Raw genomic sequence first — 27,517 nt, forward strand, 5'->3', positions numbered from 1 at the left:
GACGAAGGTGTCGAGATTATTGATCTTGTCAAGATTCTTGGTTTTAAAAAAAGGTAAAATTAAATTAAAAGTCAGCAATATCTTTCCCAGTATGCTTTCCATTTGATGGTGTAATGTAATGAAAATCTAATGTTAATGACTGAAACTTCCAATTGTTATCTATAAAATGTATAGTAACTCCGTAATATGATTCAAAATTTGGCGCAGTCCAGCCATCAATTGTAAAAGAAAATTTACTTTCTCTTTCATAGCATTTCTTTTAGGCATATTTGTATTAGAATTTATTCTTCGAAAAAACTATTGTGTCAATTCGTCATTGAAAAATGTAAACGGAAGTCTTTTGTAACTTTACATGTATAATATAATAAGCGAAAATCGCGTACATGTGAGCTCGGCTCTTGGGCTAGCTTGGAATAGCAGAAGAGGATAGATATATTATTTTTTTGTCTCCTACCAAGCGGGTAACGTTACATATAAATACATATATATATATTGTTTTGAGAAGAGTAGACAAATGACATAAATATATATAATTATTTTCAATTATATTATAAAGATTAACATGCCTTTTTTAGAATAGGATTATATTAAATATTATTGTAAATAATTTACAATACAATAACGGTTAAAATGCCTACTTACTGCCAAAGAAAGACTGATAGAATACATGAAGACAATACCGTGACGTGCAGAAAAATACGTCCGCAATCGGCTGAGATCAGCAAACAAGTGAGACCAAATTGAAAACAAGCCTACAACTTAGTCAAAACAAGATCATACATATCCGAAAGGTTATCCGTGTCTTTGTAAATAATTGTTGAGTATACAATTGTTAACATTTATTAACAATTGTTAGATGCAGATTCTATCGCAAGTAAGCTCGAACACCTTTGTCAACGATAAATGATATCGTAAATTCTTCGCATCGCGGCGTGAGGAATATTATTGTGTAATTGAGTAAAACGTATCTTAATTTTAGAAAAATTTAAACGAAAGTAGTTTTAAAAGTCTCGCTTCACTTGATTATTTTCAGAATTATGAATAAATTTAATTCATAATATCAAGTTTGCAGATAATGCAATTTTCTCGCATATTGCACACAAGTTTTTTACATATAACTATGTCTACGTTATGTAATATCGATGTACGAAAATATCGAGCAATCGATGCAATTTCGATCGAATATAAAAGATACTGGACTGCAAGCATTATTACATCCAACTCAGAAATTCCCAATTTTCTTATTCGCCGATATAATCCGGGTGAAAGTCATTTTTTCATTTTGCGCGATGAATAAAACAACTGTCGCGATTTCCAAGAGATTAATAACGAGCGAGAGTGGACCGTTGCACGATGATCGCGGGGAGAAACAAGCGTAGCCTCGGGCAAGTGGACCAGACTCGCGGCACAACCGACATCAATCTGAACGAGCGAGCCGCACCCCTAACGATCCACCGAGTCATATAAATTTTATTGCCATTTCATAAATCCCGACGACCACCGTGAACAACCGTCCGGGAGCTCTCCGAGAGATTATCAGGAATGTATAAAGTTGCGAAACGTTGCGCGGTTACGGCTCGCCCGATCGCCGTTGCGAACGCTCCCGACGCAATTCTCAAGTGCGATTGTGAAAACTTCCGCAGAAATATAACGGTAATTATCATCCGACTTAAAAAGCGATCAGGCCGCACGGATCATTGGCATTTCATACCAATTTCCGAGCTCTATATTCGAATAATGCAACTAAATGATTCGGTCTAATAAACTTGTCGTTCGAGTTTTAATTAACGTAAACGTATCATAAATAACGCGTTGCATATTGTGCGTTGTCTTTAGCGAATATATTTCGAGAAGAATGTATAATCGAGGAACAAGAATTTATAAAATTATTATCGCAAATATTATCAGATTTGTAAAAATATTATTCAGTGATCAATGTTCAAAGCAAACATTATTTTATCAATGTAACAAATTTTGGATAAGCAATTCTCTGTCACAGCCAACGAAGGGACGTGACCCGCGTCTGCCGCCAAGAGGTGTATTGCCTTTAATTAAGGAAAAATGTAATATGGACGAGAAACTAGACGAGGTTACGACGTCACCCCCCGCGGTTCTTGAGCCGCAGGGGTCGGTCGTTCCCGCGACCACGGAGGGTGGAACAAAGGAAGTTATCGCCGCGGAATTTTTATGCCAACGAGAGAAAGAAATGTAAATCAGGTGCTGGCGCTCTCGCTTTCCGTTCTCGTGGATCGGGAGAACTAAAGAATTTAAAAGCATCGTCGGTTTGTAAGATGCCTGCAGAATTATATATAATATACGTATTCGTGCTTTCATACATTTGTTATTATGAAGCAAGCTTATCTGATGATCATCATCTAATAAAGTTTAAAAATTTCTAGCAGTCACAGTCAAACTAATTTTTTTTCAAGAATCTTCTCTCTATTGGTTGCGTGACACCGAATCTCATCATTTATTTGCATTTTTGAAATGTTTGAGTGAAAAATATTGGTATATTATCCTATACACTTGTGCAATAGTCATTGCTCAATTATGTAAGCACATAAAAAAAAATAACAGACAAGAGCGTGCCGATCAGTCCTTGAGCCACGGGACGAGATAGAATCGAAATGTAATTAAGAGGGTAAATAATCCGTGCCGAACCGACTCCGTAAAATGGATCAAAGAACTCGCGAGCGAGAGGGAACGCGATCGTCGGCGAGGAGGGTACCGGAGGAGTCCCGACGAGAAGAGCATGAGCTACGAGCAGCCGCGCCTCGTTCTGTCGTCGTCCTGTCTAACTCGGAGGAGTAGGGCAACGAGAGGGGCCTCGCCGGAGACCCTCGATAAATATTTCCGTCAAGTGACCGGGGTTGGAATTCAAAGAGAGTCGAAAGGTGGAATCGAGAGCGGAACGAGTCCGCCTGTCTTCGGGGATGAGGGACACTGAAAGGAAAGCCGACGCGAGCCCGAGGCCAGTATATTTGCGTTACATAGTTGCGCGTTTAATCAGCCGTATACCCGGAAGGAGCTCGTTCGTGGAGGAAAAAGGCAGCGAGAAATGAGAAGAGTATGTATCCTGCGTCCATGTGCCCTGGGGAGAAAAGGAGACGTTACTTGGGAAGAAGTAAGTAAAGGTATCCTGATTCCTTGATAGTTCGTTTACACGCGGTACTTCTTCAATTCTTTTACGAATTTAACTGTCACGCAAGCTAAACACTTTTTCAAATAAGTTTAGATAGAGTGACTATAGAGTAGCTAAGATTAGATTAACAATAAATATTTGTCTCTCATTTTATTTAAAAAATATTATGTTTATTAAAAATAATCATTATTTTTTCTCTGTAGATGATAGAAAGAAATACATAAACGAGCAGAATTGCCCGAATTATTCGGATCGTGAGATGATATTCCTGCGATCTTCAGCTACGAAGGAAGGCAACGAAGGGGATCAAAGATGGAGAGGAGAAGGAAGTGGAGAGGCGGCGCCTGCGGGACGTCGATGGCGTGACAGATTGCCTCCAGTATTTTCCAGCACATACATCATCGGCAGCCGCCAGACCTTAGTTCTGTTTTGGCGCTCGCAACCTTCGTCCTCCTTAATTGGCGTCACCCACGTTGATCTACCCGTCTCAGCAGCATCGCGTGGATTTCTCACTTCGTTTAATGCGCGCGATACAAAAATCTCTTATCCAATAAGCAATCACGCCGAAAGGCCACACTCTAAATTAAAATACTACTCGCCGGACATGGCGCGGAAATACATTGATAATAGAACGAAGGGTCGGTGACAAACTGCCGACCGCACTTTCATCGTCAGAGATGCGATTAGGGAAAAATTCGTCCTCTTTTAATGGGGAGTGAAAATTAAATACCGCGGTGTCCACCCCTTAGGTCCGGCCACCTAATAATTCATACGAGGAATGTAAAAAGGGCAGGACGCGCCCTTTTCCACGAGCTCGCGGAGAAAGCGCGAGGAGCGTGGCGCGGAAATCAAGGGGGTGGAAAAATACGGGCTCCTGTTTATCTTGAGATTTGTAGCCGCCTTGTTCTCGGTATTTATTGGCCGCTCCGGGAGCGGGAACGCCGCAACGCCTGACAGACCGTTAAATTTTATTATGGTTTTTTCACCGATGCCGAAATAACGCGTCGTCGGATACGACCGCCTGCATAGCAGTAAGAATAAATCTTGATCGACTGTGGATCGACATTTCTCTCAAGGGCCATAGACTCCTGCGAGCTCTCGCCTTATCCTCACGCTCTCGAATCGCCCTATCTCCCTGCGTGCTGCTTCAGCGACGAAATTCAATCTACAAGACACTGAGTGAGATAATAAAACACTCATGAGCGTTATAATATTTTTGTGTACACTTTGCAGTTAACGATACTTTATTGTTTCAGTATTCCGGACGGTTTCTCATCGGATGTAGGAGCTTCTCCATTTGTTCGACGAGAGTACGTCATAAACCTTGAAAGCACAATGCAATTTATTTCCTGGCAGAGTAATGTGTGCAACACTCGTAATGATGAAGAGTTTTCGCCTCAGCGAATTCGTTAGGGAGGCTCGTGAGCACACATATCCTCCTTCTGCTTCCTTCTCCTTCCTTCCGCGCCTTCCCCCGCGTAAGCTTGCATTCTGCAATGGTCTAACTGTCTCCCCGTGCGAGGTCATATCCGGGATTAAGGAGACGGCGGTTGCAGGCTCTTCAGGATGATGGTTGCAGGCACAGTAGAAGCGCTTTGCTAAACCGGGTGCCTCATTATCTTAACAAATCTAATCTGGTGGTGGGTGTTTATAAATGTCTTGTTTTCCCCTAAAATGACTTGGAGGGCTGACGAGAGGAGAGAGAGAAAGAGAAAGGAGAGAGAATTTCTAAAGATTATGTATCCTTTTATCGCCCATAGTTCGTGTGAGAAACAATGTTTGCGCAAATATGATCATGATTTTGTTAGAAATGACAATTAGAATTACTTAACATGCTCTAGAATTTGAGCACTTTTGTCTACTTTGGTGGTTTCACCGGTAAATATAAAATCGATTTTTTCATATCTAATTATATTGAAAATTATTCTTCCATAGCAATTTGATTCTTAAAATTCGAAAATGTAAGAATAATTATATGATAACAATACTTTGCACGTGCTATTAATATATTATATATATATATTATATATTATAATATATATTATAAGAGTATAACTTTTATCCCTGCCTTTTCTAATTAATACAATTTAGAGACTAATGAAAAAGTATTGTATTGTACACGGTCGCTATTAACGTTATTCTTTAATCACATTGTATCTCCGAGATGAACCATAGCGTCGCGACGCATAACATAAGAGATTAGGTACGTAACGTGGCGTCGCACAAACCAACTAGATTCCTATCCTAATCGGAGTCTTTAGGCACAACGAGAACGCGGAGAACACAACGTTGGCATCCAGAGAAGGGTAGGCCTCTGTTATTATAAGATGGAGAGTACAACTTGTCGCGGGACTAGAGACCCTAATCCCTAAAGAGCAATATTACGAATCCTTTCTTCATGTCTCTCTCTTTCTTGCAGTTATCATTAAAATTGTCAAGGCGCGCGTAAAAGTTAATCCAAAAGTTAATTCAAGTCTTCATGATAGGCTGCGGTGTAATCTTCCTCTCGATCCTCTTTAAAATCCTGTGCAAATCTACTCTCTCGCACGCGTTTCATTAACTCACCTTGTATTTTATCTGGAAAAAGTGCCAAAGTATCATAAAACTTTTTTACAAGCTTGTAACTGTTACAATTTTACGTGAACTTTATGATTTCTTTAATAACTGGGAATTTCTCATTTTATTTCTACCACTTTTCAAATCAGAGATAACGATTGTGAGTTCATCAAAAAGTATTGCAATTATTATTCCGCGATTTGTGACGGCATATGGATAATATACAATAAACAGTAAACAATAATGTAGTTAACAGAATATATTATCAGTCACTATATTTCGAAAATGTGTAACTGCTCTATCTGAAATTATAAATGTCGTTTTAACAATGAGTCCGTCTTTGAGACTCTGGAGCAGGAAGCTTGCACCACAGCAAACTCTTTCTCTTAAATTTTCATTCGAATCTCGTACGAAGAGGTTGCGTCAGGGACTCGCTTCATCCTCGTAGGCGAAACCCGAGCTCTCTTCCATTCTGTCTCGTCTTGGGCATAATTTGCACACAAAGTACCAAGGAGTAAAGTACTATGCGGGGTGCCGGCATCGCGTTATACGTATCCGCGTTGTACGTGTGCGCGTTATGTATGTACCGAACCCGAAGACATTATGCTAACGCCACCCCTTCTATGCGATGGTCCTCTACCTGATGCGCCTACCTCGAGTACTCGTCTCTAATAATCAATGCGAGTACAAAACATCCTCAAGTTAATTAACAATATCATGCATGAAATTACGGCATTTATCATGCAAAATGAAGAAAATTTTGTATTATGAAATTATTATTACTATTATTCTGTGTGTTGCCATTTTTTTATAACATATCTTTATGATTTCAATTACAATCGTCAAACGTTTATTTAATAAAGTGCGAGCCTTCAGATTATATCTCGCTTATTACAACATAATTTTTTGTAATAAGAAATCTTTCCCTTGCCGGTAATTGAAATGCAAGGACATTAATGGCGAACGCAGCGCGGACCGCATATATGTATGAATAACGACCACCGGCTGGCTCTAACGAAGGAATAAGGAGGCATTCTTCCGCCAGGTAATAAAAAGCCTGTCACGTAGCGACGGCTCCGTCGAGGACGACCGCGGACTGAAGGTGGGTAGCCAGAAAGAAGGGAAAGAATACTGATTCATTATTCAATCTGGGTCGAGTGATTAGCATGCGCCAGTGCTCGACGTCTTAGTCTTTGGATCCTTCTAAATAATGTAAGGCGCGCCATCGCAAGGACCTGCTGGCCCAAACCACCCTCACGATGATTCCCCGACTTTTCTAGCATCGTCTTGAATATATTTGCAGATTACATTTAATCGTGAATAATTCTCTTTTCCGCAAATTTTTTTAAGTAGCTTTCTCCAATATCATAGTATATTCTTGTATAGGCGTCTTCTCTTTTATCATTAAAAATCCAAAAAAATCTTCCGATTTACGGAATGATGTCGATTTTAATAAACAGTTTTCATTTTTCTAGAATAGACTTGTCTCCTGCAGATCTATTTAAATGCAACGTTTCAAAGTGTACCATATATCTTGAATCCCCGATTAAATTACAAGAAAGATTAATAATGCTCTAACCCGTCCATGAAAAAAATATCGTAGTCTCGAGCCTCCAGGGGCTAGGAAGAAAAGGCTGAAGGATAAAACATTTTTAATGTAATTAAGTGGGAATCTCTGCGGTGTTCTGCCCTGCTCTGCCCCGTTCCCCGACCGTCACCGTTACCAACCACCTTCCTGCCTCCTCTGCCTCTCCGCTCCTCGGTTGACGGTGGTCTCAGCTCGAGATCTGGATGTAAGAAGGGTTGTATTCAGCTTGCCTCCGGGGCATGTTAATGCACTCCGAAATCTTAGCACTTACACTCCAACACGCCCGTCCTCGTCGTTGTCGTTCTCCTGCCTGCTTTTCCATCCCCAGCCATTTTCTCTTTCTCTTAAACTACCCCCGACTACCCAAGTCTCCGGCGCCTCCAGAGGGCTTTCACGGACGACGCCTTAAATCCGGATCTCCGCGCGCCTTTGCCACCCCCTCCCCCCGCCCTTCACCCGGACCGCCACTCGTCAACCTCCGAGACCGCATACTCGATCCTCGAAGCCACCGCAAAAGTTTCCTTGCAGGAAGCACCTCCACGAGAATCTTATTTTTGCTTAGAAAGCTTAAAATTAGAATCCTCTTCACTGCAAGCTTTCTATTCACATAGGTACATGATCATGTACTTTTTAAAGAGGGTCTATTTTTATCTATTGCTTGCGGCTCAATAGTACTCAAAAGATAAGTATCATGCATGAATCGAACCTTGCAATACTCGTCTGTCTCTTTACCAGTTTAATCAATAACAGCAACGACGAATTCCACAAAAAACAAACGAAAAGCTCCTGGAATAAGCCGGCACTGACGCCGTCTAGGAGCGGTCTGTACTTCTGCCAGCGCAGAAACTCTTGAGAGAGGGGTACTCAACAGCCACGAGAGTGGGGTGAGGGGACTCGCAGAAAGAAATCTTAATTAACGAGAGCATTGTTCCAGTGGCGAAAGTCGTCGGGATCTCTCAGCCATGAGAATCGAGCATGGCTCTCGGCGTGGCAGCCGTGGGATGATCGTTTCAGACCTCACTGGAGAAGTGGATGAGAGGAGAGGAAAAACGCCGCTTTTCCGAGGACGACGGGCGCCACGACCGGCGGTGGTGGTGCGCGCAAGGGCACACAAAGCCCTTGACGGATGGGTAGCCACCGGGCTGCGGCGTAACCCCCACGATTACGAGTGACCACCTGTTGAGGGTCCTGTACGCACCTGTGTACGCACACATGACTCGTCCTCCCCGCGAGCACCACGAACACAGGCATTCCCATCCGTGACAGAAGAAACGGTCCGGAATAATGCGCGTTGACCGCTGCACTAGCGGAAATGATTGGTGGAAACTTGGAGAGTTACGTATAATAAAATAATGATATGCGCAAATAACAAGCTCAACCCGAAGGAAGAGGGTAAGCTCTGCGATTCAGGTGCAAAATTAATATGTATTTTCATCAGATCAAATGTACAAATGGAAAATAATTTAGTACAAATTATCATACTTTGGTACTGTAATTAATACTATTATCGTTTAGCATTATAAAAATATGTGATATTCACGACTAAAGCGCTATAAATAAAAGAAACTGATTTTAAATGTGCAGTAAATCGAGCATTACTTCCACTTATTACGCATCCCATAATAGATCACAAGATACAGACGCACTTGGCGAGGGCAGGGCATCCCTCGATTGCATCTCTATCTGTCGTCGTGAATCGAATCCGTCGAGACAACCGCCACGCCGACGCGATCGAGCTCGGACGCAGTTTCGAACACGGAAAAGTGCTTCGGCGTTTTTGCGCGCTTGAGCGCACGTCAATCCGGAGATCGAGAACGCGCGCGTGCGTGTACATGTGGTGTTTTTTATTCTTGGTCTCTCTTTCTCTCCTCCCGGACGCACCCCCGCTTCAGTCACGGCCGTGGAACGCGACGGGGACGCTTTATTTCCACCCCCGTCGCGATCGTTCCATTTGTTTCGCAGCCGGCATTGCATGCCTCGCGGCGACGAGCTTTCTCTCCCACCTTCTCTATTTATCTGCTTGCCAACCGCCTCTCTTTTTCTCCCCCTGCCGTCCCCCCTCACCATCCTTCTCCCTCATCCCTCTGTCACCCTTGCTCTTCATGGCAGATCCGTGCGGTGGACGAATCGACTCGACGTTATCTCGACGTATCCACGAGTACGCGTTTAATGCGCGACGCCGACTAGTATTTATTCACCGGCGTACTTTCCCCATTTTTGACGAATGACACGCCACATCGCACGCTACTATATCTGAATGCCGTGTTATTCGCATGATTTTTCGCCGGCAATTCCACAGGCGAATTCCTGTTTTTTCGGGGAGAAAATTTTGCGCGGCTGAAGATCATCAATCGAGAATTCCGAAGCAGAAATTTGTAGGAGGTGATATACGAGCGTGTTTGATACTTTTGTACGTGTGAGGTACTTTGAGCACGATTGTCACACATTAAACTAACCGAATTTGTCGTAACATCTTGCAACAAATTCAACGTAAGTCACACAAAAAGTGGTTCAATCAGGGATGAAATCAGGTCGAGAGTACACCGGGAGGAGCGCTTGAATTTTAAAGAAGACGCAAAAACCGAGAAAGACTTGGAAACGCGGAATTCTCTTAGGGGCTAGATGCTCATTAGTAGTCCGGCATCGTGGCGTCCATTACGCATTCCGATTTCACGTTAACCCCCTCGGAGCTGCTCCGCAAGCCCTCTAGCCACGTCGTCTTACGGGTTCCTCGATAATCCGTCGTCATCGCGTTGAACCATCTTGTCAGCGCGGAAATTTGAGCGATTCATGTCTCACGTTCATTCACGATAATTCGACGGTCGTTTAACGGAAATTGCGAGAATGTTCAGAGAGACATTAAGATTTCTGCGATTTTAATCTATCGATATAAAAGCTTGAAGAATATTTCGTTGCGATTGAAGTTTCACGTGGATGGCAGCGAGAGGAAATCCATCGCGTCAAGAAGGAATGGCTAACAGCATCAAAAGGCAATCCATGGCGGAAGTGGAACAAGTCAAACGAGCATCGGCTGGCCGAGCCTTTTTAACTTCTTCTTTTCGAGCGGTGAGGGTGACCGCCGCTTAAAGTGGCGGCTCGCTAATGATAGTCCAACCCTTCGAGGACTTCGCGACCCGAGCCCTCTCCAAGCCGGCCTGCATCTGATGGCACTTCAATCCGTTAATTGGTGTACAACTTTTTCGCCCTGCGCCCCCCACGTCTCTTTTCTCGCCGCGGGGAAAAAATTTATTAAATTAATCGCTGGCCGGTGACGTAACTTTATGGAGGGGGATCCGTGCAGTGATCTTTATACCGTTTATGCGTTGTGATATTTAACGTTACGCTCTCGTGGCGCTGGTCGCCGCTTTCGTCGTTCACGCTTGAAGAAACTTTGAAACTCGCTTAAACACGTGGCGAGTAATTTTTATGCCTTCTTAGACACACAGGGAGAAAATCGGTGAACTTGAGATCACTTAATGAATCGCTTCACTTTGAGCAGTGAGTAAGTGCGGAGATAATCTCCAAGTTAGCTCCATAAATAAGCTTTCACATATTTACGTCAGTTTTAAAAATATTCATTAAAGACGTGTGATACGATAATAAATTATTTGTCATACGGGAGATTTAGAAGAATTAAATATAAATACATGCATGACTTTCGTAAACTAATATCTTCAATAATCAATTTTTTCTCTCACGAGGACATCAGATCAGATTAAAAGATCAATCATTTTATGTATAAATCATGTAGGAGATATAAAATGTATCATTGTGATTAATAATCGCCTTCGGTTTGGCTTTGCGAATGCATGATTAATCGTTCATGCTGATATTTTTTTCACGAGATAAATCTGTATATATCTCTAGACGCATTTGACCAAAAATATGCAGCAGCTGAGACACATGATTTAGCGTGATTACTTAGCAATTCCAACTGCAGCTATCGACGTGAACAGGGACAAGGCTTACACGGATCCAAATGGTAGGACAGAAAAAAAAGAAACGAAAGAGAGATCACCGCCGGTATTCAAATCGATTACACGAGAGGCAATGTAAAAATTATGCAAATGTCGTTTACAAGTGAATGGGACCCTCGCGACGAGCGAGGTTACAATTAGGCAGGAGCCAATTCAATATCGAGTGCCATTCGGGGGAATATTCAACGGGATAGTATTAAATGCCGGCTGGCCCGTTTCTACAACGACGGATCGGCGTTATCGGCGTCAGAACCACGGTACCCGCATCGCGCGCGTAACAATCGCAGGAGCAGCAAGAAGTTGAGGATGATCAAGAGCGAGCAAGAGATCTATTTGCTAAAATAATGCTTGTGAATATCTCCTTATCCCTCCTCTCGTAAAAAATTTAATTAATTTTACCGTAACACATTAGAATAAATAATTACACGTAAGAAAAATAGAGCGTGGATGGAGCGTGGTTTCAAACTGCAATTCATGATACATAATAGTACCACGTGAGGCCGCAGTAATCGTGCGGGAATTTACGAATTATAATACGTTATAATAGTCCGCCGTGGCTGTGGACCAAAAGTCGGGGCGCAACTATTTCTTCGTTAAGCCCGCTTTAGTAGGTTACAACCACGAGTACATCCCTTGAAGAGACCCTCCATGCTTAAAGCATCGATGGAATTACCGGCGGGTGATGAGTTTAGAGGAAGGGATAGACGAGATGAGAGGCCTCTCCTCTCTTCATCCCACTTCATTCCCTTCGCGATCCATGGTGAGGCAACCTTGATGGGAAGCAACGTAGACTTCGTTCGGCCGACGTTTATCGGATCGTTTTAATCACGGCGATATCTCGCATTCGGAGATCGCGGATAAGGGTGTGACACGAAAACGCGGATGATATCACGCTTGAAACGAGTAGCTGTTTGCGATTTGAAGAAATATCGTTTGTGCGTCACGACGATCGGATTAATCGAGCCTGTCGTAAGATATCGTGGTCGAAAGACGCGAGTACGTTAAAGAAGCCGAAGGATTCGGCGGATTATGGATTTCTCGCGACCCGCCTTCATCTACATATGCTCTCGTCAGCTGCGCTTTGTTTCCCGAGTAAGAGCTCATCACGGATGCAAAACCGTCCATTCATATTCAAAATTTTATATCTCAGCCGCGTTCTCGCGCAGGGAAGCGGGGGGGCTAATTTATTCGGCTTCGATCCCGCCCGCGACAAATTCAAACGACGCACCCTCCACGCTCTTACACCGCCGCCCTACCACGCGCGATCATATAATCTTGTCGCTTCGTCGTTCTAATTTTTATTATTGGATCTTTCATGAGGAAAGAATAAAAATATCGTATCTAATATCAGATCTAATATTGGACACTTTTTATACTTATATATTATATTAAATAGCATTAATAATAACATATGTTAACAACAATACTATCAGAACGAACTATCTCTCTTCTAAACTCGAGCAATTATTTACCAGGTAAACTTCACTTAATTGTATGTTCTCTCCCTTTCACGTAAAATGCAATCTTTGATCATCTGAGCTTCAAGATATTAATCAAATCGCGACTACAGACAATCTACAGGAAATTTATAGGCAAAACATGCTGATTAAAACTTGTAACATGAAATTTGCGAGTGTGCGTGCGTCGGCTGAAAATGAATATGGCAACACTCTTTCACCCGTTCCCACGACGTTCCAATGAGCTGCGAGAAGCGAGGTTGCAGACACCGGCCGCTGCATCCGGTCCCTCTTTCGCACGCTCTGCCTTCCGTCGAAGAGATAATCATATTAGCCGAGCTATAACTTGTCTATGCATAAGCATAATACCGTGGCGCCGCAGTCTCGGGATCCTGGCCAGGATACCGCGTATATTTTACGCGCTCTGCTCGAGCGCGAGCGCGCGCGCACCCTCAGGACCAGCCAGACCACCCCGAACTGCCGGCGAGAGAAGGCGCGAGAGAGGGCGGGGGTTAGCGCGCGCGCGCAACGTACAGCGTTAATCAGCCTAATTGAATTAAGCACGCGCGACTGTTGTAATTATGACTATTTATAATGATCCCGCCCGCGCGCCGCGATTCACCCCTCCGCGAGTGCGCGCCCGAGGAATATTAGTTTACGCCGCGAACGCGTCGCGTTTAATGCTCGACGTCGTCGCCGAGCTTGTTAGCGGGGAGGCGACCGAGCACGGCGATACATGGAGTTTCGAACAATCGTCTAAAGTGGAAAGATAAGCCATTGCCGCCGCAGCAACTGAAACTGCGCCGCAGCGCCGTTGAAGGTTAACGATAGTTTCTTGTTATCAGAAATAGACTAGGCGAATAGGGAAGTTAAAATCGCGAGCAAATTACGCGCCCCTGAGCGCCCCAATAACAGACTAGTCGATTCAATGACTTGGAGTGTCTGATTTCGTGGCAGAAGAAATATAAAAAATTATGCAACCATTATATAACAATTTTGCTATTTCTGAAAATGAAATCGGTTTCTCTTCATATTTTTCTTTTTCTTCCAACATGAATTGAAACATGAATCGTCGTTTCGATTTCCGTTAAACGACACATCCTACTTATCTAATCCGCTTTCTTCTCTGCTGCAAAGAGGCAGCCGGTAAGCATGATCATGAAAACGGGTGTTAGCCAGGATTTCCGGGTGACTCGTCTTCCTCGCGTCTTCCTTTCCGCCGTGGCTCCCTTCGTCTCCCTTCGTTTCCCTCTCGCGCACACCGGCACGCATCAGAAGTCGTACTTCATTAAGTCGGTAACACTTCTTCCAGCGGCGTTACTCATCCCTTTGGGACGGGCGCCGCGAGAAGGCGAGATCGAAAGGGAATAAGATTAATTGCATTCCGCGCGGGAGAGAGAGGAGGCGTATTTTAAGCGCAAACCGCCAATGCTCGCTCGTGGAAACGGCGACGGGGCTCGAACGAGTGGCGTGGACGAGAGGAAGGGTGGATGAGAGGAGCGACAATACCCCGAGCGGAAAGACGGGGATGAAGTCGCGAGAAGGAACGGGATTCCTGCCGCTGATGGAGAAGAGGAACGAGCCGACGAGCCTGACTGAAAAGAGGACCGAGAAGGAGAAGACAGCGCCCAAGGCCTTGTTGTATTTATCATATAATTACCATAATAGAGCTCTGCGCCGCGCTCCACCGGTGCCGACCAATCCCGCCCGTGCTCACCCCCGTTTCTACCAGGCCACAACCGCAAATTGGAAACTCTCGAATACATTTTCCCTTCGTCGCTCGCTAGCGAGCTCGCCGCGCTCGAAATTGTTCGCCGTAGGACGTCGGCCGTCGAGTCGGAAGGATGCTAACGACAGCAACGCGAATACGCAGTCATGGAACGCTTGCACGGCTCGGGGGATGATCGACGTATGGTCATTAGATACAATTTGTCTGCGTAGCTGCACCCCGTCTGACACCAGTCGTCGGAGTAATTATGGCGCGACTTAACCAATAAATGCGTTTCCCCGTTTAGGCCTTTACATTCAGACTGCATCAGCTACATAGTTGTCTAGCATAGAAATTTCGAACGGGACGTACGTGAAAGAAACGCGTTGTGTTTCCAGTATTTTCACGATTATTTTCCGGTATTATCACTAATCCAAAAAAAAAACGATAAAATGCTTTTTGAAATGTAAATTATATCGATAATTGAGGGAAAATTTAACGTTTTCTTGCGCCTTTGTTTGATCTGATCTGTCACATTTTTGTTATAAATTAAAGCGAAATATAATAGGTGAAAAGAAGAAGGGTAGAGATGGATAGTCTCGGAGTGGAGGTGACTACTTCAGCTTCTTCGTCAACCGCGAATCATCCTCACTGACATCACCTTTTGAATCTCTTGGTCCCCCTTTTCTGGTCACCCGATGTGCAGCCCAGTGGAAAGATATTGCAGCTAAACACTCGGTTCTTTGATGCCGCCCTAGTCCGGGACCTCTATGTCGGGTACGCCAGCGGATAATTAACGTTAAAGGTTAATCCCGCGGAGAAAGACGACAGGGTAAGAACGGGCTGACAGCAGCTCCTCGGCTCCTGCTCCTCTGGCAGATATAATTTGATTGGAAGCTCGAAAATGGTACGCCGAAGACGGCTCCTCTGGATTCAGACACATTCCTCAATACGCACGTTATAAAATTTATAAAGCAATAAAAAATAAAAGAGAGAGTGGCAGAATATATTCGAAATATTGTAAGAATATTCATATTTCCGTTCCAGAATAATTTTCAAATATTTTTAGTTTCCCTTTGGCATAAAAATTTTAATATAATTATTCTTTTCTCGGAGGATTTTGGTTCAAGAGGATGTTTTCAATACACCTGTACTTTACGAAATTAACTATTATACATTTCCGTTTATTTAATTAAAAAGATTTACAAAATACATAAAAAGATTGCAGAAATAAACCAAATCCAATATGGATATCAAAATATTATGATTTATTACATACAAACATATGAAATAAGTGCACAAAGTGTTCATCCACCTCAAGTAACGGTTAGCCGATAAGCTGCGAAAACAAGCGTTATGCAAGACGCGTAAAAACGTCTAAATTGCGCGTAAATAATTATATTTGCATATTCATCGAAAGGTAAATATTTAATGCCCACGGAGCATAAAGGGGCAGCGTGAAGTGTAACGTATACGTGGAAAGAGTGGCCGGTGAGTTCCTGAGGGGGAGGGCAGTCGTGCGTGTACGCGCGGCCGCCGCCACGGGCTGACGGGAAAGGGGTTGAATGTACATCGCGGCTCGTCGGAAATTTTAGCTTAATTTTACTTAACTACACTGGACTGCCCGTGGGCGCCCGGCTGCAGGGACAAGTGTTATTTTTGTAATTCCGAGCGGCGCTAATGGGAGACCTCGGCTTAACTCTGACCGACCGCCAACAAAAGAGGGGTGTTTACCGCGCGCAATGAGTATACGGCCACGCGGGGGTAGTAACCGACACCCCACCGCCTCCGCTTGTTACAAAACGCGAAAAGAGCTCGACGTTAGCTGACCGACGGACGAGACCGGAAACGCCGGCGGGTTGAAGCATGGAAAACGCGAACAGTCGTCTTTTTCCTCCGAGAAAATACTTCTTGGAGCATAATACAACGTATTATTTATCACAGCTTTGTATAATAGAAAGGTAAAAATGTAGATTTTAATTGTTCTTTATTACAACGTATCGTTAAAATTGCGTTAGAGGTGCAAAACGGGACAGATTAATTTATGAAACAATAATGTTAATAAATACGATATAGCTGAAGGAAAAACAATTATCTTTATTTTAGAATCGTTTCGCGAAGAGGATAAGAATACGCTTTTCTTGCGCACGCTACATCATTTAACATGATGAATGATAAGGACTGTGACTGACGCGCTACTGTCACGGCATTATCAACGAAGGCGAAGGTATCGGGAAGACGCGAAAGGGCACTGATGAGATTCGAGGGAAAACTTACAGGTATGGAGCGTAGCAAGTTACAGAAGCCGGGACGTGTATCGAGCGTGAATATTACATCGATCAGGGTTTGATGTGGCGTAGGGGCGGGAGGGAAAGGATCAGGGAAGCAAGGATGATGTCGCCTATTATCCCGTGGAACACCTGAGCCCCCTGTTCTCCGTTACACGCTGCTCTTCACCCCTCCGTGCGGGAAAGTGTATGAAAACGAGCACGCACTCTCCGACGCCCGGCACCGTTGTCGGCGCCGGCGTCACGGCCAAATTGCACGACCTCCGCGTATTATCCGCCTCTAAATTATTCTCCGCCAACCGCAAAAATAGCCCCTCGTCTCCCGCAACCCCTCCGCAAGACTCCCCCGGTTTCTGCATCGCTACATTTTCTCGGTTAACGCGCCGCGCGGCTCATCGTCCCGACTACATCGCGAGTACACTAAATCGTCATTAATAAAATATTTTAAGTGTAACGCCTTCTTCTTCTGCCGTGCTTGCAATTTAGAGAATTAGCAGATGAATGGCTGACAATTTTATTTATGTATTCGAAGGAAAGATAAAGATTATTGTTAAACGAATCAAATTATTATTAACTTTCAGTCAGGGGCAAATAGAAATAGAAATTTTATTTTTGCTTTATCCGCAAAAATGAAATGGTGATAAAATACGTGACGCGTATCCACGCCGAGCGTGATTAAGGACTGCTTTTACCGCTTATTTTGATGATTAGCAGTAGAGCGAATTATTATGAGCGAACGGTATACGCATCGATCATGAACTCAACTTTTTCACGGGTGCCGGTCGGTATATATGCATATTAATGTATGTTTGTTTAGGAGAAAGAGCGTATACCGTCCGTGACATGATGGACGCCACCGGAGACGAAAGTTGAGATGGCTGTTAACGGCTTCTGGCACCGAATGTTGGATTTCCATTCAACGAGAGATGGATGGCTCCCAATCCAACATTGATCACTATTAAATCGCATATGCCAACGCTATGGCGGTCAGAATACATCACAGGTACGATCGCGATACCTTCAAGCTCCATTCGATTGTCGCTGGACCATCTTCGCATTGCAGAAGCGCTCCCCCGTTGGCCGTGATGCTCGATTAATAAATGGAAAAGCAACTTGGGTTGCGGGGCGAGTAAAAAGTTTGACAGGTCGCCGCACAGTAACGCGCCGAAACAGCACTGTCCATTATTTACATGCGGGCGCACGCGCTCAGGTGGTGCACATGAGAGTCTTCGAAGAGGCAAAAGTTGCGAGTCCATGGTGGCGGCGATGGCAGCGGTGGCGGCCTGGCCATCACACAGGTCCGATTCGATAAAAGATGGATGATCAAACGTCGGCCGTATAGTCGATCGGTCTCCGAGCTGACGCCTCCGAAGATGAAATGCACCCTTGGCGACCCCGGAGCCGACCCAGACCCCGACACCCTAAGCCCTTTCCTCCCCTCGGCCACTGCCGCCGTTCGCGATAGCACTTTGCCAATCGAAGGCATATTTACGAGAGAGGCGCGTGCCCCGCGTCGGAACGCGGCGTCTCCCGAATATACGGCGATTTGGCATACAAATTCCGTCATATGTAACCCGGAAAAATGTTTATTGGCCCGACTGAGGGTTATTAGGTCCGGCTTCTAGTTGACCTCCCTGACGTAACCAGTCGTCTCACGTAGCCCCATGAATTGGCTCCGCCGAGTCGCATGGAAAGTGAAAGCATAAGTCTTCTTTACAGCCGGCTACTCTGTATTTTGCATTCCGCGCGACGCCGCTTGGAATCTGCTCTATTCTCGGAAGTCACGACGATAAAAGATATCGCTGCGGCACAAACGGAAACCAATTCGGCATGAAGAAATGTATTCTACGAGTGATTGGAAGCCGTTCCTTTAATTTATGCACGTTTATTTCATCCCACCACAATTATCTGATACGCGGAAATGTTACGAAACGACACAAAAAAAAGAACGCACGCGTTTATGCCCGTATTTGTGCGTAACGCGACGTAGACGGATGATTTTCGAGAGAATTCGCTATTACGCGGGATTCACGGAGGATTTATAGGAACGGCAGCGAGAAAGAGCGCGAGTTGCGGGCAAAGGATCTCCAGTTTCCTCGCGGGGTGCCCGCACGACGGCGGTCGTGCGGAGGAACAGTAGTACATTATTTCTTGATGTCAAATAAAGCAATTAGCATGTGCCCTGACCAGGGTCCGCAGGTTCTAACCCGAGTAATCTCGCCGGGGTCCCCGGCGTGTGCGACATCTTCATCAGAGAGGCGGACCCTCCTCTCTTCTCCTTTCTCCGCCACTTTCCGTCCCCGCCGCCCTTCCCCCGCTTGTGCCGGACGATGGCGCGGTCACGTGACTGCTCTGCACCCCCAGAGACGAGGGATGCTGGATGCTGCAGAAGAGCGAGAGCGCGGATCGACGAGAGGAAGATGGCGGCTCGGTATAAGGCCGAGGGAGAGGGTTGAGAGGAGAGAGATCGAGGGGGCGAGAAGGCCGTGTCCACCCCGAACCGAGGCGCTTCCAAGGGAAATTTCACAAAGGCTGACCCGCTGGTAATGAATGTTATATAACCCTTTTAATGCTTTAAGCCTCTTAGATTTTTCAGTGTGCGCTCTCGACGTGCGCGCCTCCTTCGTCCCCATCTCCCTCCTACTTTTCTCCTACGAAGTGAACCGGAGGTGGTTCGCGACGAGCCGTGGAGAGAACGAGCGAGGGAAAAGTCGTGCCTCAGGGTAGGTAATTATGTGGCGGACGTAAATTAAGCTTGTTTAGATTGGGATTTTTATTAAGGTCCTTTATGAAAGAGTGCCGCCGCTAAATGGCGTACGGTATACACACCGACACCGGTACTCCTTTAAATGCCGCCGGAAAGGAACTCGTTGATACGCTTATTTCGTGAGTAACGCACACCACAATGAAATACTTTAAAAGTCAGATTCGTCAGATATAGGATTTTTATGGAATTTTAGTACCGAATTAGTCACAATGTAATATATAAAACATAGAAAATATTAGCCTGTTGAATTACTGACGAATTTCACTGAATATTACTTTTGTTGAAAATTTCTATAATTTCTCATAATCCCTTATTGCGTGCGCGCGCAAATATATTTTTTAATTAAAGTTGTTAATGCGAGAGTATATGAGGTCTCTGTGTATTTTAATAGTTTTTGTAACATTACGGTAGCGGTAAATTACAAAAAGCAACAATCCGAAAGGAACTTGCCAAATTTCCGCAGGACCATCCCCAAAGAAACCGTAAGCAACGATCAGGAGATATATCTAATAGCAGCAGGACACACGCACTGAGGAACAAATAAGTAAGGATTAGTTTAATCGTGCTTTAGGAGTCGAACGTTACGGGTTTATGTCGCCGTTCCCTTTTCCGAGGGTAATGGAAAGCTAAAGCGCGTACGAACAAATTTACGAAGCAGAGACAACACGAAAAAAAATCCATTCGATACATTAAGAAATACATACTTTTGCTAAAATCTGCTTTTCAGAATAAATCCTAATTAATTGTAATTTTTATCATTCTTTAAATTTATCCTGCATCAAATAAGATATTAACTTCATAAAGAGTAATGAGTTATATATAAAAATCCTGATTGCATTATCGTAAAATCAATGTATCGTAATTTTAACAATAAAAGTATTTTCCAATATGTATACGTATACGTATTGTAAAATACTTTTATTGTTAAAATTACGATACATTGATTTTAAACACTCTTTAATCTAATCTATTTACTGATTTTAACATGATATAAGTTAAACAGCGTGAAGTAGTCCATTTGAGAAAAATGTCCGGGTCTGAAATACGTATCGCTCTAATTTGTTCGAATCGCGTACATCGTGCGTAGGCATGTTAATCCCGACATGTCCGTAACGAGCATAGCGCTACGTCAAACAGCTAACTGCTTTCGCACGAAGGCACCGGGAGCGAACTTCGAGAAGCAGTTCGCACAGGTACAGGCCGTTAGTAGCTATACCCCGTGTATATGTATGCCTTCGAGCCGGTGAGCGGAGAACGAAGTTCTCGGTGGAAGTTTAATTCAACTGGACGGGCAGCCGGGTGTAAACGCTGAATGATTTGTTGCAAATCGAAAGCGCCGCTCGTGCGCGCGCGAGCCCCAGTTTAAACTTCACTCGCTTGCTCGTATCACGGTTTATTTTACAGTAACATTGTACCACGACTGTTGATTATGGAGCGGGCATTAATATATTAATACTTTATAAAAACAAAGAAGGGAAGTAACTATAATTTATAATTGTTATGGTTCATCATATGTGTATTAGATTCAATATTGTTCTGCGTAAAATATTCTTGCTCGATTTGTTATAAGATTTGACATTTACAAAGAATTATATGTAATTTTGCAGCCACACATTGTGTTCGTAATATTAGAAAATTAATCAATAATCATTAACGAGCGACGCGCAGTTATTATCGCAGACTGCGCGAGCATCTTCTCAAAGTGACGGTTGACTGGTTGAGTATCGAACGTCGAGATCCAACGTCAATTTTCCTGGGTAGTTTCGCAAGGTCGGGTATGCTCGCTCGTTCTCTCGATTAGGCTTTGCCGTCATTAAAAGTTTATAAAGAAGCTAAGGTACGAGGCAGGGCAACGATGTGCGAGGGAGACAGAGAGAGTGGTAAGGTGGTAGCTCGGCACTCCCGGAACGAAGGTGGCGGAGAGAAACTGGCATGACAGAGCAAAAGGGAAAGAGGTCTAAAAGTGAGAAAGAGCAAGAGAGAGAGAAGAGAGGGAGAGCAAACCAGGACGGAGAGAGATTCCAAGTAAGTTTTCTCATGTGCAATGAATAATGAGGAAAGGCAGACGGCATATAAAGGGCCTACAAATGAGACTCAAGTTGCACACGTACATTGTAACGTGCACGTAACTAACGTGTCGATGTAAACGACTCTCTCAACGAAATAAATGTTTCCGAATAAAGTTCGATAAACATTTCCATCGTAATCCATAACGAATCGTAACTTGGAAAAAGCGCACATTGTAAAACGTAATGCACTTTCTCTCGAGTATCACATGATTTTCAGCGTGTGATAGCACAAAGTGCTCGTGCAAGATTTTGTTGATCGGTAGGCACAGACGTCGGTAACTAAAGATACGAACACGCAATGCGAGTCGCGGGGCACGAAAACCAATTAAAGGTGTTAGATCGATCCTGCCTAGTAACTGACTTGCTAAGCCTCTTCGATGAAAGATGCAAGTCCCCGCTCATGACGCAATGCTCTTTAGTTCAATATTATTATACAGTGATTCATATTTAAGAAAGACAATTCTGAATCTTAAATAATTGTAAGATTATTGATGACAAAGTGCTTAATATTGCACATTATTATCGTCGTGTATTTGCTCTCTCTACAATTTTAATTATTTGTTAGAAAAGAGAATTATGTATATAAATGTACTCACTCAAGTCTGACGAATTTAAACTTACCTTGTTCATGATTTGGCGGGGATACTCCCGCCTCGTAAGGGACGGCTCTGTAACAAAAAAGTTCCAATTTACCCTTCCAAAGTTGTAAAAATATATAATATTGTTTTGTGAACAATATATAGAAAATTAAGTATACTTTTACTTCAGGCTCCCGAATTTGCGAGAAACCACGAAATATGTTTCGACAGAAATATAATCTGCACTCTATTTTTTCTATACTTCTTTTCCGTTTTCAACTCCATCACCTTATGACGCAGGCTAATGCACGTGGGGTTGTCCTTGATCGCGCAGCAGAGCCGCAGCCCTTCCTCTCCACTCCCTTCGACGGGCACCACCGAATTCCCATAATCTAATGAATGGCCTAACCCCAATATCCTCTCGGTTCAGCCTCACCGCCGCCCACCCTCCATGTACTACCCTTATATGTACGACGCATGTAAATTTCCTCTCTGCCCGCGCGCCCGTGTGTGCGCACTTCAAGTTCCTTAAAATTCTACATCCGCTGGCTATAATTAATTATTTCAACGCAATGGCGACTACCACCTCTCGCTCTTCCTTCTTAAAGTTCATCAAACTAACCCCCAACGCTCTGTAAATTACATCTAAAATCAGTTTCTATGTACCATGGAAAAAGCTTTGCGATTAAAGCTACATAAATAAACGAGTAATGAGCTCGACAAGCTATTCACAAATTTAAATAAACAAGTAATGATTATGAAGATAGCTTCTCAAAAATTTTGAGAAGATGGGACAGCAAGAAAGAAATATAAAACAGCATGAAAAGAATAACGGTTGTCGATAATTTGGATTGCAGTTTGATAAATGTATATGTTTTGGAAGCGATTCTGCATTAGAAGTCTTCTCTATAAGGGTAAGAACTATGAAGAGGGACTCGCGCGGGCTAATTGCGCGTTAAATAGAGGACGAAGCCGGCGGCGAAATTCTTTCGTCCAGAAAATGGACCAGACGCGAGGCCACGCGGCCGGCGTTGATCCCGCGCGCGACGGGGTAAGGACGCGCAAATGTGTTTATCTCGGGGAATAATAAAAAGGGTGGCCCCGTCGGGCACCGTGACGCCGGGTGATCGCAGCGAGAAGTCGGGAATAATGTCTCGGACACGAGGCTCGTCTGCGGATTTACCCCCGGCCTTCTACTACCAGCCATCCACCCACACTCCCCCTTTCGACCTCCTCCAACCTACCCTTATACGCGTGTCCGCCGCAGATTCAGACTCCTAATTAAGACGAGGGTGCGAGAGGGGTTTCAGGGGTTTCTGCCGGGTTCTCCCCCGAGGGGGCGGGGGAGTAGGTGGCGGGTGTATGGGTAGAAGGAGGGTTTTCCCGAGGTAAGGGGCACCCGTATCGTGCCGGAGGGGTAAGCCAAGGCAAAGGGGGTAAGGAATATTGATCACGGGACCACCACGGCGGCGAGGCAGGGACTGCCCGCACTCGCCCTCTGCTTTCATCCACCCACCCCCTCGCTCTCTAACTCCAGCTTTCTCTCGTCTCTCTTCCGCTCTCTCCCTCTCTTTCTCTCTATCTCGGTCTTGCCCACTATCTCTCACCTTCTCCCTTATACCCGACGTCTTTCGCCGATCCTCTCGCTCTGGAACCAGCACGGACCAAGCCAGACTAAACCGCCAAACGCCAGATGCGTGAAATCAGTCGGTTAGAACCTGCCCCGCAGCCTTTGCAAATTATTGACGCTGAAACCACGAGGCAGATGATGCCTACGCGCTGTTTCGAGGTGGACTTTGAACGAAGGTAACCGGCAAGTGTAACGTTTGCGAAGAAGAGCGAGGTAAAAGGTTTCTGAGAAGAAACTTCTTCGTACAATCTTACCGGTAATTACTCCGTCCGATCAAACGTACGTAGCGATAGTTTCTTGAAGATGAAGGTGTATGCTGCCATTAGCATAAAGCTGGTTGGAAATTTCGCCAACAACCTTAGGTCTACGTTACAATGAATGCATAAAGTACACCGCGAGCCTCGAGGCTCCTCGCCATACATTTAATCAAACGTTCTGCCAACTTCGTGAAAACGTCTCCACGCCGTGACAAGGTTTACGAAAGTCGCAATAAGACATCGGCCTCTTGAAGGGAATTTCTGGCGCTGGAAATCCGAGTAGCCTGACGAACTTTGACGCACACGCTCGGCCGAACAAGATCTACGCTCTAGACGTGTGCAGCGTTCTCACGAGTTTTCGAGAGAGATCCTCTCGAATAGCGGGAAGAAGGAGAGATGACTCGGTTCGTTCAAAAGACGAGGACAGAAGATGGGTAGAGAACCGAGAGGGGGCCAAACCGGGGTGGGCTCGAGTTTACACGACGTAGCGACTCGTCTTTCTACCCGTCGCCTTGCCTTAATTAAATCTCTAGACCCTTCCTGAAGAACCCGCGGACCTGGCAGGAAACTAGAAGAACCGCCTCCTCTTCTCGCTCTACAATTCACTGCGGTAACACGTCGTCTTCCATTGGTCCTCCGCGCGTTGCCGCGAGGAATGCGTAAACTTAATGCCCGCGATACAAACTCAGTCTTCTTTCATCTGTTTATTTATCTTATCATTCTACTTGAGACATCTTATTCTACAGATCGCTTTATTTTGATAAATTTTATTCAATAAAATGTTTCATTATTTCAAAGATATTATTCTTTGGAAAAGTAAAGTGACGTTGTATATTTCAATATGAATATAAAAATCTTTATATTTTTTATAAAATAATTCTTAATTGCATGTTCATATTTCAGGTTATATATTTCATTGTCGTACAACATTCATTCCTTCTTTAGATAAAGAAATTGCATAATGACTCATCAAATTTTTGTTTAATAACGTGAGCGTTTCTAAACGGTGGTTTGATTTACATAGAGACTTGGCAGGCAAATGGTTTCGGTCCGCACGAGCGGCAAATTTCTAGGACGCATTTTCTCATGCGCTCCAGCGCCATTCCGGTGGCTTCAGATACCGTTATTTGGCGTTGTAACGAACGTCAAGGACGGCCTCGACGAGACCGGAAGAGACCTCATTGTCCAGAGGCGGGGGCGCCGATAGGAGGGTGCACAGCAGCGGCAGGCAGCCAACTCAAACTTTGATATGGTTTCCTAAATAACCAAGGCGACCGATACCGCAGCACGATAGTCCTCCTTCCTCCTGCCACCCTTCCGCCACCTCCCGCCTAGACCGATCTGTGGTGGTCCGGAGAGGGTACTGTAACTACCGCCGAAGCATATTGAAACCCTCGCACCAACGGTGACCCGACTCGCCACCCCGGGCAACCTCCTCATTCCACCCCGGCCAACCCGCGACTAGTCGTTCAGGACCGATACCGTTCAGGACCGATTCGTCCATGCAAAACCTGCGGCGTGAGTGCGTTTGTCGTTTCGTGAGTAAACGCTGCTGACGCGCCCAGCGCGAGCGCTAACACCAACGTTTTCATAATGCCGACAGGTAGCCGTTAATTTGGGCGCGGAGTGACAGGTAATCTGCGGGAGCACACAGAAGGAGGGAAAAGGAACGAAGATTTTGCGGAACGAGTGGCTCGAAGTTCGATTGCGTAACGGATCACCAGAAGGAACGTTACTACGCGATGGTGTGCCGATGGACGTGGCACCATACGAGGCACGCTGTGCTTAAAAGAAATGAGATATGAGCAGAACAATGGATGTCAATCGAGACATCATGTAAACAGCAGTAGGAAAATTTCAATTAAATGGTGATCTATCTCTGATCGTGTCTCTCTCAGGAACTCTGTCGTTCCCGAATGGCTCGTTTTAACCAGATGAAAAGTTGACGAGCTGTTAGCCATCCAGCTTACAATTTCATCCCTGCAGGCCGCCGATAGATGCGATGCCTGTATCTCGGGACTGCCTGTTTGTCCGCTAATTAGAAGCTAACAGCAGAACTAAAGTTTCGAACTTTAAAGTTTCTTGCACTCGCGGAAGCCTCTTGCTACCCATTCAATAGCTCCTTTTCGAGGATGATGAAACGGCCACCCTTTGGGAAGAGCCCTTTTTCCCACCTGCACGGGTGTCCATCTGTCTCTCTCTTTCTCTCTTTCTCTCTCCCTTCTGCTCTCTCCCGTTGCTCCGGCTACCGACTAGCGTTAATTACTAATTAATTGTTTCGCGTGTTTGAGTTTTAAATGGATAAGTTAAACAGCGCGTAAGAGCCCCCGACGTGCAAGGTGGTGTTGCGGCAGTTCACCCTTCTTTTTCCCTCTGTCCGTTCCTCTCGCTTCGCGTACGATTACCGTACAAACAGTGTACTGCCGGTTAACGACGTTAGGATGACCGTGTTAGGGAGATGGGGAGCAGCGCTCGTTCATTTATTCGTTTTTCACCCCGTCATCAGAACGCCGCACCACGCTTCGTCCGTTTCACAACGTAATATCTTTATCGCGACGCCGAACCATCGCCGACACGTTTAAAGTTACTCCCGATCTGACGACGATACAGATGTAACTTTGGTAATATAGCGAAATCATCGAAAGTTGCAGTCAGTTCTCGTAGTCGCATAAGAAAATAAAGATTTTGCGGTTTGAACGCAATCATAAATGTATAATCTATTGTAGAGTAAAACTTGTAAAAATTTTAACGTTTAACAAATTGTTATCTTCCACTGCATATTTTTTTGTCTAATTAATCATCTTTTAGATTAATTAAACTCTAGACCAGCAACTCGTAGAAAATAAATTTTCCCGCCACGTTTCCTCGAGAAAAGCAAGTCGCACACGTTTTTATTAATTGAGGCATTCTATTTTCGATTGTCATTCTTTGACCCGGAACTTTCACGATAGCTCCAGAAACTTGTACCATTACAGTGCAGATCGTCTGACGTTGACCTTAAGGCACGGCACACCGACGGGATCGTTTTATCCCCCGCGAGAGACACCCCCTACCCTCTGTAATCGGAGCTCAAATAAAAAGTCGTAATGCCAGATAAAACATCCCATTTGTCTAACGACGATTCTTCTCTTCGCTCCTGGGGATAGTGTACCATAAATCGGGATGGCAATCATCTTAAACACCGCACCGTCACAGACACGTAGACGCTCTCGGGAAGACGTCCCCGAGCCATTTCTAATTCTCTCGTAATTGAGACGAATCGATAAGAAATTCCTCGCGCGCAAGGAAATTAATATGAACAGGAAGACGGTCGATCACAGCGGAGGATCAATGTCTGCCATACCGTACATTGAGTACGGTTGTGCGCAAATTGCTGCTATTTTCGACGGCGCTCTCGAAGCGCGCGAAATAAATCGTAGACGAGAGAGGGTGAGAGAGAGAAACACAGAGAGTTTGTTTCTAGAATGAATCAGGAATAATCGGAAAACACGACGACCAAA

At 44.6% G+C, this 27,517-nt stretch overlaps 1 protein-coding gene across 5 annotated transcripts in view; it reads right to left on the reverse strand.

Moving 5' to 3' along the window:
- Window positions 1-27,517, reverse strand: part of LOC105284577 (mucin-12) — a 275,050-nt gene that overhangs the window by 42,058 nt on the left and 205,475 nt on the right. For all 5 annotated transcript variants that reach the window (XM_026970345.1, XM_026970344.1, XM_026970343.1 and 2 more), the window contains exon 5: window positions 22,174-22,220. In XM_026970345.1, coding sequence (XP_026826146.1) covers window positions 22,174-22,220 — 47 coding nt within the window. The remainder of the gene's footprint in view (window positions 1-22,173; window positions 22,221-27,517) is intronic.

This window comes from Ooceraea biroi, chromosome 6 (assembly GCF_003672135.1).
Source record: "Ooceraea biroi isolate clonal line C1 chromosome 6, Obir_v5.4, whole genome shotgun sequence".
NCBI lineage: Eukaryota > Metazoa > Arthropoda > Insecta > Hymenoptera > Formicidae > Ooceraea > Ooceraea biroi.